Here is a 16,665-nt window from a genome sequence, read left to right on the forward strand (position 1 = left end):
GTCTTTCCCATCCTCCGCTGAGGTGTGCAAGATCCGACGCGGGTGGCGTGGTAGGATTCAGTTGGGTCTTCTATGTGCACCAATTGACCCCTGGTGGAGTGGGTGGGTAGTGTAGGAAGGCCACTGTTTACTCCACCGCTGCGCGGACTGGACCCGCGGGCCTGGGTCCAGAGCTGCGATCTCTGATCTTTGGAGCCCGAGGTAGGTAGCTTGTGTTCATTGGAGAGGTGTCAGGGTGCCTCTGTAGCTGATGTCGAAGGAGTGCATCCTGGATCCTCAATCATATAATGTGCGGTTTAGTCTTGATGGCGTGGACTCTTGGGCTAGCTATTCAGCAGCAAGAAATCAGTTCACCAAACCATGTTACGAAATTGTATTGTCAATCTTTCTTTCATTTAGACACTGATGAAGTTTAAGAATTGCCAGGCTATTTAGTTTTTTCCACAGTGCTTTGAAGGATTCCCAGTTGCCTTTTTTACTAAGCAGAAACAATCATTATAATAAATTGTAAGATAGTGCCCCTTTTGGCATGGGTACCCTCCACTTTTTGCCTGACTCTGAATACAACTTTGACTGAATGTACACTGGGTTCCTGCTTATGTTCCAGTGCCTGCGTTCTTTCCCAAAATTGTACCCTTGTTTCCACAATTGGCACACCTCTGGCCCACATATAAGTCCCTTGTAATAGTGAACCAAGGGCACTGTGACCAGAGAGGGTCTCTAATGGCTGCAGCATGTATTATACCACCCTAAGACACCACATACTAAACACAAGCACACTGCCTCTGCAGCCTGCATGTTTTGGTGCAGCTAAAAGTAATGAGTCAACCTGGCATACACCCCTGGTGTCCCCTGAAAACCTACCAGACCGCTAGTGTGTGGCTGACTGGTCTGCAACAGCCTGCCACTTCCAGACATTTTTCTGACCCCCCTGAGGTGGGAGCCTTGTGCTCTCGTGGGTCAGAAACTAAGCCTTCTCTGGGTGGAGGTCCTTCACACCTACCCCAAAGAAGGAACAGCATTCAAGGGTGGTGAGCCTCATAGGCTTCCTGTCCTTTGTTATGCTATCCAAAGCCTCTCCAGCTAGTGGAGATGCCAGCCCCGCCTGACCAAGCCCCACTTTTGGCAGCAAGCCCGGCTGGCAAAATAGTAAGCAGGTGAGGTGTGTCCCCTCTCAGCCAGGACCACCCCATAGGTGTACTGAGCTGAATTGACCCCCTCCTTTGGAAATCCTCCATATGTTTGTGATGATTTCAGCCAATAGGATTAGGGTTATGTTCCCTTCAAAAAGGGAGGGGAAATATAAAAGGTGTAGTCACCCTAAAGGTAAGTAGCCCATTGGCAACTACCTGCCAGCCCCTGTAACACCCCTACATTTGAGTATTCAGAGGCACCCCTGAACAGTGATCCTAAGATCCCTGGTGACCTAAAGAAGAAGGACCAGTAGTGAAGACTTCAGATGACAATTGACTTGGCCCCAGCCCTACCGGCTTGTCTGCAGCTCCCAAAGAACCCTGCTCCAAAAAGCGATTTGTCCTGCCAGACCAGTGACCTTCTAAACCCTTCGAGGACTGCCTGCCTTCCCCAAAGACCAAGAACTCCAGAGGACAGCGGCCCTGTCCACAAAGAAACCAACAACCAAAGCTCCAGTGCCCTGCTGAACTGCACATCCAGACCTTCGGACCTACCTCTGCAACGCACACCTCCAGCCCGAGTCGAAGTGGCCCACCGGTCCCAAAAAGGTTCCCCAGCGGTCCTGAGCTCGAGTACACTTCAGGGTGACCTCTCCTAGGTTCCACAACTCAACCTGCAGCCTAAACCCAAAGGGTCCCACAATCGTGACTGGCTCCATTAAGACTTTTACGATGTCCAAAGATCACCCCTGCACCCGCAGCCCCTGTTACAGTGTCCCTCGGATCTTTAGCATCCAAACTTCCCTTTAGTGCTACCTGTTCCCATCCTCCAGCTTCCTGGTCCGAGCCAGCAGCCTTTGCTTGAAATCGTCATTCTTAATTGGTTTGCATTGGGTGCCTGACACTGTGTTGGCACTCTGCACCTGGCTGCCTCTGTGCTGCTGAGAGTGTGTGTTTGGTGCTGCCTCGTGGCCCCAACAGTACTAACCTAAACCCCCGGAGACTGACCTCCAACATTGATTTTACCTACTTTCAACTGGCACCTCTTTGATTGCCCCCAGTCTCAATTGAATAACATGGAATCCCAGTGACCAAATTGGACCTCTGCACCCAGCTGCACCAGTGCACCGGTCTCTACACTTACCTGATCCTTGCCCAGTGTTAAACCCGAACACTGGAACTGTAAGTCATGTACTTACCCAGTAGTAAATGCTATTTAACGCTGGTGAGGGGGCGAGGAGGGAATGAAAAAGTTTTGGTAACACTTACCTGTTTGCCGCCGCCACCTCTCGGTCCTCTTCACCAGCTTCCAGGGCAGGAAGAAAAAGCCCCCAGGCTTCCAGGACCCCCTAAGCCAATCACAATGCTGCAATGCAGTGTTGTGATTGGTCTGAGTGTCGTGATTCGGCGCTCAGCCAGGCAATAGGAGCCTGGGCATGTTCTCCACCCAGACTGTAATGCAGTCTCGAGGAGAACATGCAAAGTGCGCATGACGGTTTAGCCGGCCTGCCAGTTATGTGCACTTAAGAAAGTGTGAACCACTCCTCCTCCAGCACCTCTGTCAGAGCCCCGCCCCACCCCAACATAGCTGAGCAACAACGAAAAAACAGAATGATAATAATGAGCTATTTTATTTTTTCCTTTTTGACCTCGTCAGTGGGGTGACGCTCCTCCGCCTTAGCAGAGGAGCAGCCCCTGTACTTAACTGTGAAATTGCATTATTGTTTTCCTTCCATAGGTTAACATTGAACTGCTTGAAAAATGCAATAAGGGTCCGCATTTTATACTGAAAAACTGTGATATTGCAAAACCTATTTTACTGCAACTAAGTATCTTTGGTTTGGTTCTAGTAATAAACATATAAATAGTAATATTTTAAGATAAAATTGGTTTCGGATTTAGTCACTGAGTGAATGTAATAATTTCGTGCCTGAGCGTGAACAAAAAATAGAGCACAGCGCTCTGATAAGTCTAACTGCTCGCCCACACTACCCCAAAAGAGGGCATTAGAATTATCTACTTTAGCCTCTGTACAGGCTCTGGAGATCCACTGGACTCTGTGCACACTATACCTTCCTTTGGTATAGTATATACAGAGCCAGCTTCCTACATAAATAAAATAGTAATTTCCATATCTGCTGTGACATACTTGACTGTACCTACACTCTGGGTCCGTCTTTGCTCCTGCACTGCAAACATTTCTTTATGCATATCCCTTGTGCCAGCATCCATTTAATTTCTTTCTGGTAACTTTTCTACTCACAAGGCTGTCCCATGCACTTGAGTCCTCTTTTTCAACATCTTTAAACATCTTTATCTCAAGCTTCCCCTGTAAATCCCATTGTTTTAGAAACATCAGTTGTTCTTGAAGCACACCTCTGTCATAAATATCCACCTCCCACTATTGTGGCACACCTAAAGTAAATTAAGTGTTTCCATCATAGTTCCCTTTGCCCTCCTCCAAACGGTGCTAAATTAAGTTACTGTATTTTTCTTAATAGTGTGTTTCTATAGCGTGGCACCACACTGACCCATCTCGACTCAAAAATTTCCAATCAAACTTTCGTCTGTTTGGCAAAATGGGCCCAAGAAATAAACCCTAACACTCCAAACAAGGCATTGCTACACTTTTATAGACTTGTGACCTAACATCCGCGTTTTCATGATTTGAAAAGTTCTCTCCCTGTGCACATTATATGCCTTGACTCTTATCAGCTGCTTTGTCACTTTGTTCTGAAGCGCCTAGGTCACTTGAAAAACTGATTCCAAGATTCTCCTCTTAGGATTATAGCATCCTATACACGGTTCTTCATTGTATACTCCATCATAGGAATTCTTGCTCCAAGTGAAAGATTTTGCCCTTGGCTGCTTTGCATTTTAGCTAGGGGTCATTCAATCACTTCCTAATGTTTTTGTTGTTTTTTTTAAACCCTTATTCATCTCTTTATGGGATATCAACATATTTGCAGATCAGTACACAGAACAGCTTCCCTGCAGTTTATCTGTAATATTTTAAATAATAGAAAATAAAGACTGTAAAGGTGAATTTTGGGCCACTCCACTGTCCACTTATTGTCTCCCATTGTGAATTTCTCTGCTTCCCTTGCTCTTTTCATTCGGTTGTTAACAGCAGCTACAAAATGAATTGTCTGTTAAAGCTGAACTTTTCACACAGTTTAACATGTATTCTCTTTCTATTTCCCAATAAAGTCCTACCATTTCATTGTTCGAGTTGTGATTTCGTGCAAAAGGATAGAAAGCACCAAGCTGTGTCCACCGAATACACAGCTCTTCTGTTGTGGAACCTGAAAATCCACAGATATCTGCCCCGATTAGAGGGATCCCAAACATGTTAAAGTTCATCAATCCTAGAAAACAGAAAAACAAGAAAAATTACCTTCACGATCAACCAGTTATTCTTTGCTCTCGCTCTTTCATTCCAGCACCACAATTTGGGAATTGAAAACGTTGTTAGCAGGATTGATAAAAATGTCTAAAGACTGCTTTCAGCTTAAACTTTACACAAACCATACAATAATAACCATCATCAAAAAGCAGGGTTTACAATTTATCCCTGCATCACCAACTATTCAGCCCATTTCTGACAAGTTTTCTCCAATAGGATGAAGACTGAACATCCCTACTAAAAAAAAGGCTAAGTGAATTGTTTTGAAGCATGAGCAAACAGTATGAGAATCATCATGAAGTAAATTTTCCTAAATCTATAATCCAGCACTTCCCTCCTTGCCAACTGGTTGGGTTCCAAATTTCACATGGCAAACATCTTGGGAGGAGCATGCAGTGTATCCCGATTAGGTTGTAAGTAAAGGATTGTGCAGAACTTTCTGCCAGAGGAGGTGACAAGTAAACCAACACACATACAACCCGTATGCAGTGCCAGAAGAATATGTCACAAATGTTATCAACTAACCCCAGGTGTATTAAAAAAATATATAGAACCATAACAGAAAGGGAACTAAGCAAGACTGTAACATGTTTGAGCATCAGTATTTGTAAAGAATATGAAGATCTTGGAGGATAAAATAGTGCTACAATTGTGATAAGAAAGCACATTTTTTTTATCTGTTTGATAATGTTACATATGTCACAGGCCCTGATGCATGTTGACACAATCATTGTTTCTGCACGAACAGGACACAAGCGACGGCTTGAGTGCTTGAATTAGTAAATATAATAACTGGGATAGGCCTAAATGCAAGCCTATATAACATTATAATAAGCGGCTTCACTTCACAGTAGGCATGTATTTGCTGCTGCTCACGTTATGTTAACCAGAGAAAGGTTTCCATTCTCAGTTTCACTGTAGCTGAAATCTCCTTACAGGCTGACCGTGGGCAGTTTTTGTGCTAGCAGAATTCTAGACATACAAAACAGTGGCTTTCCTATGCTTTCTAACAATCTTACAGGAGCATTGTTTGTGTTGGAATATAGGGTTCAGAGCAACAACCACCTACTTGCTCCACATACTCCAACACAAGTAAACAGTACAAAAAATAAATTATAACCCATTATAATACACTAGTACTTGTGTCCTGATTTTCAGGGTTCAGGACTGGGTTCTGCATTACCACCTGAAGAAGCAAGACATTTACCAAGAGGTTTGTCAGATTCCTAACACCCCATCTCCACAAGAGCATAATTCAGTGGGAGGAGTGCCATTGGCGCGAGGGGTGCGCGAGCTAAAAGCCCTCACAGCCAACCCACCATACACCACATTTTTCTCCAGTTAACCTGGATTTGAAAACCCGAGCCTCCTTTCTTCCGAAGGCTGTGACTTTTTTTTATGACGGTCACAACTCCAGTATATCACATTCCATTAGAAAACTGGTTCCAGGCTGAATATAAAGAATCAAGTAAAACCATCTACTCTACTAAGTTTCTGACATGTACCTTTTGGACAGTTACATAGTTGCAGTATGATTCTGGGATAGATTCCAACTATTCAAAAGTACACTATGAAATCGTTCAGTTGCACACCCTACATGTTCACCACTGTTACCTTCACTATCAATTACTCTTCACCTATAACTATGCCTAACCTCATAAAATACAAGAACAAGTTACTTACCTTTGGTAACATTATTTCTGGTAGATACTCTACCTACCAGCAGACTCTTCACCTTTTGAATATCAATCCTGGGGCCCAGATATACCCCATTAAAAAATTGCTGTTCCGAGATTTTGATTTTTTTGGGGGATCATTGGAGAAGTAATTTTCCTGGACTACATTTTTAAAAATGGCTGATGTGTTGCAGTGATGATGTCATATTTCAGGAACAATGAGACCTATATACTTCATTTTGGTGTCAAAACAGGTTTTGGGGGTCAAGTAGTCTTATAGATCAGAAATTAGCTCCCCAGAGCAATCCTTCAACCATTTTCCAAAATGGTGGCTATAATAGAGGAAGAAGAGACATTTAGATATTAAACAAATAATAATGGTTTTTAATCCTTTTATATATACACCAAACAATGCATATGATCAGAATATGAAAAAATAATGTTTCTCACTCTTGTTTTAGACACATTTTCATAGTTCACTTTATTTGTTTAGGCAATCGCTCATGGTACATGTGCAGAATATTGAACATCTGAGAACAGCATATCGACAGGGAAAGTTTTTGGAGCACAGGTTTTACAAGTACATGTATTTTCTCTGGGTAGAGGCTTTAGAAATTCCGTAGGAACTGATCTCTAGAACTCGCTAGTCTTTAAAGTCACATTCTTCTTCTGTCTCAGCAAGTCCTTTAAGAAACTTCACAGGTTCATCAGTTAAAACTCCAAGCTTTGTTCCAAAGTTACTCAAAATGTCATCACCCGTAAGAATTTGTGCCTTGTTAAGAACACTGAGCATCTCTGGGTCAAGTTTCTTGTACAGAACATGAAGCAGGATTAAGTGTCTTTTCTCGCCTGTTCCATAACTCTGACAATCCTTGACTAATGAACATTGCAACAAATCTAAGTAGCCAATAATATCTGTGTCATTTGACCCTACAATGATTCGATAGCAACCATTTCGAAAAGCCCGCTGACCATGTGGCACAACACAAAGGTCAGCTGCCTCCATTTTGCTGTTAAGTTCTTGAACAATACGGGCTGTAAATCTGAATATATCTCTGCAGGCAAACACAAGGAGATGATGGACGGAGCACTGAAACTTTTCTGACACTCACCCCCAGTCACAGATCTGGGTTGAATCCTTACCACCCAGTTAAGACATGGCTATATGCAAATCAGTCTTGACCCTGTGTCTCATGGGAACAATCCAGACTGAACTGTCAAGCCAAGTCTTCCCTGGACTGGAAACAAGCATCCTGGGACCGGTTTCGGATTTTGTTTTAGAACTGTGTATACTGCTGCATAGTTTGTGACTGGAGATGGTATTACTGGCAAAAACCCACCCTTCTTCAATGAGACGGTAATCTGGGAGATCAGAGCATGAATTTCAGCCCACGGAGGAACTGGTGTTTCTTCATCCTTTAGTCTGCACTGAATAAGCGATGTGATGAATTCAGTTACATCAGTTTTGCGGACAGCAGCATCAGGTAGAAGATCCACAGCCACTTTGAAACTTTCTGGTAGACTGGGACTTGTTGATGGCTTGCAGTGATTTTGCACACGTTGGCAATGCAATTGTATTATAAGTTAGCAGGTTTGTTTGTTTACACCTACAGCTGACACAGCTCGTTTTCCAGCACCTACTTCATTGGTACAGTCTTGAAAAAGCACCATGGAAGTATCATGTGAGCTGGATGTTCCAACCAAGAAGAGCGGTCTTCAAAATCAAAATTATCAAGAGTACCAATTGTAAATCCCTTCCTGGTAAAGTCGCTTGGAAGTGGTGTGCTGCCGGATTTACAAGATTTTACAGCATGAGCTGCTAACAAGTTCCTGCTCCGTACTATGCCATTATATGTTAATGTTAAAAGAGCTTATAGAATGCGCAGCTACTCAACAGAGTGTTCCGGCGCTAAGACAGAAGAGACGGGGACCAAAGGAAAACTCAGATTCCGGGGTAGCAGCCACTATGCGGATTGTTGATACAACCAGGTTTTCATTAGTTTCCTGAAAGCTAGTATGTTCGTGGCCTGCCTAAGCAAAAGTGGCAGCTTGTTCCAGATATGGGCCACTTGCACTTGGAGAGCGCCCTCCACGGCAGGCTCTGAGAAATTTAGGGACGGCAATTAGGTGTTGGTGTGCTGTTCTGAGGGATCTGCCTGGGACATAGTGTGAGACTCTACTGCGGATACAATGAGCCCCCATGCCATGCAAAGCCTTGAAAGCCAGTACTAGTGCTTTGAAAAGAATTCTGCATCGGACAGGCAGCCAATGTAGATTCTTCAGATGGTGGGAGATCCGGTCTCTAGGCCAGAGTCTCAAGACTGCCCTAGCAGCCGCGTTCTGTACAACTAGAAGGCTATTCAATAAAATCTCTGGCACGCCCAAAAAGAGGACGTTGACAGTCTAATCTGGAGGTTATAAGGGCCTGAACGACCGTCTTTCTGTGAGAGGTCGCAGCAGGTAAAGAAATCTTCTGAGCATTTTCAGGAGACCAAAACACGTGCCTGCCACTGACAGGACTTGAGATGTGATGGATAAGGCATCGTCCATTTTCACTCCCATGTTTTTGACAGTCTTAACCGCTGACTGGGGAGGAGACATGTCAGCTGGCCACCATGGTTTCAAAGCGTTCAGGGGGGGGGGGACGGGTTTCAAAGCGTTCTCCTACCGCGACCAGAGCGGGTAAGAAAATCCGACGTCCAAAGGCACCCCTGCACCAGACGCCCCACAGCCTTGTGTGCCCAACCAAGCGGTACCTAAACAACCCTCAACATCCCAACGCACCCCTCGAAGTGGTGGTTGCTCCAGGAAGATACCTGTCCCCGAGCCTGCAGTGTTTCTTTTGTCCCAGAGAATTTCCATTGAAATCAACAGGGCACCCGACCTCAAAACAGCACCCTTCACCCGTCAGCCCTAGATTATTTCAGACTTTTCTGGGTTGCATTTAAGATGGTTATGTCTGAACCAGGAAAAGACTTCTGTAAGACATTTGTTTATCTTCCCCCAGTTAAACTCCTCCCCCTTCTTATATGTGAACAACAGCTGGGTGTCGTCAGCATAAGATATAATCTTTGCCTCGACAGCTTCCGCCAGGGTGGCCAGGGGAGCCATGTACAGATTAAAAAATACTGGCCTTAGAATAGAACCCTGTGGAATGCCAATCTTCAAGGGCGGAACACTGGCTGCAAACGGGGGGGGGGGGGACCAGACCTCTTGTTTCCTGTCCTCCAAAAAGGAGGAAAACCACTTCAACACTGTGCCACCAAGTCTGCACTCCAGTAATCTCTGCAGGAGGAGACCGTGGGGCACGGTGTTGAAAGCCTCAGAGAGGTCTAAAAGAATAAGAACCGCTTTGTCTCCTTTATCAAGTGTCTCTTTGATGGATTTGGAGACCTCGAGCAAAGCAGTCTCTGTACTTCGGTTCTGTCTAAAGCCGGACTGGCTCGGATGCAGAAGGTTATTCACTCCAACAAAGCCGCTAATCACAGAGTGTACATATTTCTCTATTGTCTTTGCAAAAAAGGGCAACAAGGAAATAGGTTTAGAATTAGATAATTCTGAGGGGTCTGCCGCAGGTTTTTTCAATAGTGGAATTATTTTGGCACTCTTCCAGCTTACAGGAACATGGCCATTACTAAGAGACACATTCAAAATGCTATTCACTGTGAGATTGAAAATCTCAGCCATTGAGGCCAGAAATTTCACCGGGTAGGGGTCCGCAGGAGATCCAGACTTAAGGCCCTTCATTATATGTCAGAGAAGTTTCTAAGGACAGGGGTGTGGGGGGGAGGGAGAGGAAAGCACTACCCACTTGAATCTGGGAGTAGATCGATGGGAAGGCCTGCGCCTCTTTCCCACTCAAGGCATCAAAAGAAGATTGAATAGTTGTGATCTTTGTGTGGAAGAAATTTGCCAACTGTCTAATCCAATCAGCTGAATGAGAGGCAAGTCTGGTCACAGAATTGGGCGAAGAGAAACTTTCAACAATACTAAAAATGTCTCTACTTTTATTCCCAGCGGACTCAATTTTAGATGCAAAGAAGCTCTTCTTCACTTCCTGGATCCTTGTGTGGTAGGGTCTTAAGACGTTTTTAGAACTTCTTTTAGTTTCCTCATTAAAATCTTTCCTTCACACTCTTTCTTGACGTTTGCAATCCCTTTTACACTGTTGCAAAATTTCATTGAACCAAGGAGCTGAGCATCTGACAACTTTAGAAGAGCGGGAGATCAGGGGGGCAAGAGACCAGGCACCTTGCGTGACCCATCTTTCAAGGGCCTCAGCATCCCGGTCAATATTGCTACTCGGCATGAGAGGATGTTGGGATAGTTCATTTTTTAGGGTAGCCGAGGTGATTCTATGAAATGGCCTAGATGTGAAAGGCGGCCTCTTCGACTGGATCGGCGGCCTCTTCGACTGGATCAGCGGCCGCTTCATTAATTTTGGTAGCCTAAAGCCCACCAAGAAGTGATCTGACCATAGTAAAGGCAGAGGAACATCCGTCTGGATTTGCTGTTGGAAAATATTTGATCAAGGGTGTGGCCCTTATCATGCGTAGGGGCAAAAACATATGGAGCAAGGTTAAGCGCATCCATAGATTCCAACAGTGTCTGGGATATCCGGTTTGTCTAAATGGACATTAAAATCCCCCAAGACAAGGAAATATTTAAATCTAGAGGCCAGTGGCGTGATGGAGTCACTATAGGACTTCAAGAAGTCCCCTGCATGGCCCCGGGGTCTATGTATAAGGATTCCATCCAGGCACTGATGAGGGGAAAACGTGCACTGAAAACTAAGGCACTCAACCCCTTCAATTTCTTCCATGGGAATGCAGGTGATGGGGATGTCCCTCTTGCTAATAATTGCAACTCCACCCCCTTTGCAACCGGCACAATCCTTCCTCAAAATACAGTAGCCTGGTGGTATGGCTATGGAAATAGTCGGATTCGACATATCCGATAGCCAAGTCTTGTTGATACACCAATCCTCCTTATTGAAATGATTAGCTCTCTACTTTTGACCTTGTCATAGATTGAATGGGCAGTCATCAAGTGTAGCAGAGTTTTCTTTTTGCTGTGATTTATATAAAAAAACATGATTTGGAGAAGACAGTACATTTGCACAGCATTGGCCTGTTAGTTCATGGGATTGTCTTCCACTTCTTTGCTTATATCTTAAAAGCCATCATCAATGTTGTCGGCTTCTGTTCCGAACTCAAGAGCTTTAGTTTGAAACAGTTTTGCTTTGCTGATGTTAAACAATGATGTAAAAAATGGTAAGAGAACATCAGGAATTCTTGTTGCATTCTATGATTTGCGGAGCTATGGGGCATCACAAAATGTGTCATTAAGTCCTAAATCGAAATATTTCAGGACGTCTCTGAAAATGGTTCCTGCTGATTTTACTGCATCCTGAGATCTTATTTGGAAGCAAGAACTCCAGAGGTCAAATCGGCAGATAATACCATAAGTGTCTCATTATTTTTGTTAGACTGACAAAAACGAATCCTGTTGTACATACTCGCCAGAAAAATCTTAATTTTATTATTACGGATCAATACACTTTCATCAATGTTGACTATTATTTCTCTGATCTCACCGAGTGTGAACCCGTAGCCAGCATTCAAGAGTGGTTTTAAAACTTAATTGGCTTTTTCAAATAGTGCAAACTTAACTGAAGGATGGAGGTAACAAACATTTGCAAAGGGCTACACAGACTGCAATGCACGGTTTTAAACAGCAAATTCAACATAATGAACTAGAGGAACAAACACTACACTGCTCATTCAACCAACATAGTGCCAAGGGCGTTAAAGACGCAAACATGTGTGCCCTAAACATAACCAGAATGACGCAACACCAACACTACTAGGGAGACACAAAATGCAGCATTATTACCATAATTCAGCACTCAATGAAACAAGCACTAAATATAAAAAAAAATGAAATCCACCAATCCTTAACTTTCAAAATAGAAAATGCACTATAATCCAACAAATGCACCAACATCACCGTCGTAGGCAACCAACAAAGTTCTAAAGGACATCATTATCCAACTTCAACAACAAACATCAAATAAAAGACAACACACTAGGGGCCAGACATATCAACATTACATTTTGAGAGTCTATAATAGCGAATTTTACCGATTCGCTATTATAGACTCGCCAAATGCAATGTATGTAGAATTCTGCAATTTTTTTGAGATTCCTACGCATTCCTTAATTGCGACTCCCCATAAAGGACTGTCTTCTCATTCATTTCTATGGGCCAAGAGGCCCATAGGAATGAATGGGAATTATGTGCGCAAATTGCGAGTACTAAATAGGTACTCACTGTAAGAAACTGGCTCTATATATACTGTACCAAAGTGAGGTACAGAGTGTATAGAGTCCAAGGGTCTCCAGAGGTTTGGCAGAGGTTAAAGTTAGGTAGAACCTTACTCTAAAGTGGTAGCTTGTTTGAGCAGTAAGGCAGTATCAGAGGACAGTGTTAAGCATTTGATGTACCCACTCAGTCAGCAAATGAATTCACACACTCCAGAACTGAACTCTAGGCCAATGGTTTTTGTATAAAAAATATACTGTTTATTTTTAGAACCAAGCAAGCCTGGCACAGGTAAGCATTAAATTACTTTTCAGATACGAGATGCTGTTGTTGAAGATGTTAAAAATACAGTAGGACTTTGTACCAATTCGAGGTTACAGGGGTTGCAATGCAATGCACAAACTTAGTAGACTCAGTACACAGGAATCAATAGGCTTTTTAAGTAAAATGCAGTTGATTACTTTTCGGATTACTTTTTCTAACAGTGCTGGATCCTAGATTCAGCACTGGGACATTTCCTGAAAACAGTTGAGAAAATGTGTTTTAGTTATATGTACGATTTTTAAAGAATAATCTTGTATTTCAAAAGTTGACACTTACAAACTTTTTCACATCGAACCACCCATGCTATCCTATGGAAGGAAATTCAATTCACAGGTAAGTTACTTTGACGTTACTTTTCTTACTCAGTGCTGGATACCTAGAATCAGCACTGGGTTACTTCTTGAAAACAGTTGAGAAAATGCGTTTTGGTTATTTGTGTGATTTTTAAGGAATATTCTTAGTTTTCAAAAGTCGACAATAACATTGACAAAAGTGTCAATGTTATTCTATGAGGAAAAAGCAGGTTATCGGTTTCGAGGTAAGTACTCGGTCTTTGGAGTTAGGGTTCTGGGGTTAGACTCAGGGGTCTCCCAGGGTCAGTGATGCACTGTTTTTGCCTAGGACGGCCGGGTGCAGAGTGTTGAGGCCCAATGTTATCCTATGGAAGATGGGGGGCTCCGGTTGGTGGCTGCTAGCAAGCAGGACACGGGTTGTGGGAGCAAAGCTCCTAGGGTTTAGCTCAGGGCAAGTTGGGGACCAAGTTAGCACAAAAGGGGCACCCTCAGTGGCACTAGGGCTGACGGGTGAAGGGTGCTGTTTTGAGGTCGGGTGCCCTGTTGATTTCAATGGAAATTCTCTGGGACAAAAGAAACACTGCAGGCTCGGGGACAGGTATCTTCCTGGAGCAACCACCACTTCGAGAGGTGCGTTGGGATGTTGAGGGTTGTTTAGGTACCGCTTGGTTGGGCACACAAGGCTGTGGGGCGTCTGGTGCAGGGGTGCCTTTGGACGTCGGATTTTCTTACCCGCTCTGGTCGCGGTAGGAGGGGTCCTCTGGATTGAGACTGCAGGCGTGTCAGGAGGCTTGAGGCAGGTCAGGGGTCTCCGGATCTCGGTTCAGGATCACCAGGTGGACCTCCTTATGGTTTTTTCCCCACTCAAGCTCGGGCCGGGATCGGCGGGTGCGGAGTGGGCTGGATTCGAGGTTTCTGGCTGACACCAGAAGCTGCAGTTTAAACACGTCCGGTGTTCACGGGAGAAACAGTCCTTAAAAGTGAAGGTAGGCAGGTCCTCCGGGGTTTTTGAATTTGCTGGCCGCTGGAGATGCCAGGGCTTTGCAGGAGCAGGCTCAAGGGGAAAAGGCCCTGTAAGCCTGGGGCCAAGTCAGTGGACGTCGTCTTCTTGCTAGCTCTGCACAGCTTCTCGTCCTGCTCTTCTTTTCTTGTGGTTGCTGGATCTGAGGAAGGTTGGTTCAGGGTGCCCCTAAATACTAAATGTAGGGGTGTTACAGGTAGGTAAAGGGCAGGGACCAATGGGTCCCTTCCCTGGGGTGGGTACACCCCCTATTCTGCCACTCTCCAGTGGGAGGGGGCAGGAGCCTGTCCCTGGTTGGCTGGGTTCCCCATCCTCAAGATGGCGGGGACTCGATGTTGTGCTTCACCTCGCCCACCTTAGGTGTGGAGTTGGCAGAGGTGGGCACACCTCTCTTCCTCACTTGTTTTTCCCGCATGTTCTCCTGCCCAAAGTGGGGGGTGGAACCAGTGGGGACCAGTTGCTGAAAGCAGCAAATGGTCTGGAGAGGCTCACGATGGCGGCATGCCTTTGAAGCTTCCCCTTCGTGAACCCTGCCCACCCTGGGGGAGGAGGCTTGGCACCTCGTCCCAGGAAGTGCATTGTTTCAGGCCCGAGAGCAGCAGCTCTCGACCCAGGTGTCCAGAAACATGTCTGGTGGTGGCAGCCTAAGCATCCACTCAGTCAGGTCACTAGAAGTTGGTCGAGTTTCAGGGGGCATCTCTAAGATGTCCTCTGTTGTGCATTTTACATTAAATCTCACACTGGCATCAGTGTGGGTTTAACGTGCTGAGAAGTTTGATACCAAGCTGCCCAGTCTTCAGTGTAGCCATTATGGTACTGTGGAGTTCGTAATGACAAACTCCCAGCACCATATACTCTTAATGGCAGCACTGCACTTACAGTTCCCAGGAATGGACTTGGGCACAGTAGGGGTACATGGATCATGCACCTGTACCCTCACTACTGGCATAGGGCACCCAGCTAGAGGGGTGACCGATGTATGCCACTGCGGTGGTTTGTGGGCATGGCACACAGCGATGTGTGTCATGTCGACTTTTCACTTTGTTTTGCACCAAGACACGCAGCCTGCAAAGGCAGTGTGTGAGTGTCAGGGTACAGGGCTCTAAGGGTGGTACAATAAGTGATGCAGCTCTTAGAGGCCTTCTCTGGTCTCAATGCCCTGGGTACCTGTGGTACCATTTACCAGGGACTGACAGGTAGCCTGATATGTCCATTGGGTTAGTTTTGGGGAAAGTACACCTGCACTGGGAACCTGATTGGCAGGGACCCAGGGAACACCAAGAAAAAGTGCATCAGTTGTCTGGCAAAAAGTGTGGGGGAGTTACTGCAACAGAAACCCACTTTCCTACACTCGCAAATTGCATACACAATTTCAAGGGTGCAAGGGTTCAAAAAGGACACCCTATTGCACCCCTGAAATGTGCATGTGTGCACATGTGGCGCACATACATTCCCTGAGGGCATGTATGTGTGCCACATGGCACTTTGAAAAAAGCAAAAAAGTGCTTTTTTCTAGGAAATTGCAAATAACCACCAACTTTAAGTTGGTGGTAATGTGCGATTCCTTTAAGCAATATCGCAATTTGCGATGCCTACTAGCATAGCATTTAGGGAATCGCAAATTACGATTCTCTAAATCCATGCGCTAAATAGGGAATCACAATGTATGTGATTTCTTATTTTGCAAGTAGGTTTTTGCTTCCCTACATTGCTCATAGCTAAATTGCAATTGCGAATTTCAGCGGTTGCGATAGCAATTGAGCTCGATACATCTGGCCCTAGGTTCTCAATGACCGCTTTCCTATATAAACAGGGTCACAGGCCATACAGCTTCAAAAACAATGAAAACAGGAAGAAAGGTAAATGGGCTACACTAGCTTTGTTGGATAGCTTTGTTGGATAGAAATGCAATCCTCCTAAAACCATGCAGCATGACACACACTGCAGAGTACTATCTGAGCTAAGAAAAAATGCTATCATGCATGCAAAGCCAGGCTGTAAGCACTACACAGATACTGATTACATAACAAACCTACGTATTACATAAAAAAATGTTCCAACTATTGCAAAGGTTCTCACAAGGCACTTTAACACACTTTCAACGCCATCCTGAAATTACTGCCACCTAAATAGCTGCCACTCATCAGAAGGGCCACTGACCATCCGGACACAAATAAGAATCCAATTGATTTATGCTCAGAACCAAGAAACGCTACCACTGGACAAAAGTTGTAGGGCTGAGAATTTCCTGGAAGGGTTGTTCAGTCTTCCACTCCTTTGGCATTCTCTCCAACTATATCCACAATTTTTGACTTACTTAATCTTGGAATAAGCCATTATCATTTAAGCAAACATTCAGTCACTACCAACAGACATTGCAAAACTAACCTAGTGAAGCTTTTGTTGTCAGCCCTAGACTCCTCACTACTTCTCATTAGTCAGATGAACATTATCTCAGACGCACAAGCAGGCCATTATCATACTCATC

At 44.6% G+C, this 16,665-nt stretch overlaps 1 protein-coding gene across 1 annotated transcript in view; it reads right to left on the reverse strand.

Moving 5' to 3' along the window:
- Positions 1 to 16,665, reverse strand: part of LOC147684751 (lysosomal alpha-glucosidase-like) — a 496,980-nt gene that overhangs the window by 67,480 nt on the left and 412,835 nt on the right. Inside the window, exon 14 of the mRNA XM_086940598.1 lies at positions 4,350 to 4,501. Coding sequence (XP_086796724.1) covers positions 4,350 to 4,501 — 152 coding nt within the window. The remainder of the gene's footprint in view (positions 1 to 4,349; positions 4,502 to 16,665) is intronic.

Source organism: Lissotriton vulgaris, chromosome 10 (genome assembly GCF_964263255.1).
Source record: "Lissotriton vulgaris chromosome 10, aLisVul1.2, whole genome shotgun sequence".
Taxonomy (NCBI): domain Eukaryota; kingdom Metazoa; phylum Chordata; class Amphibia; order Caudata; family Salamandridae; genus Lissotriton; species Lissotriton vulgaris.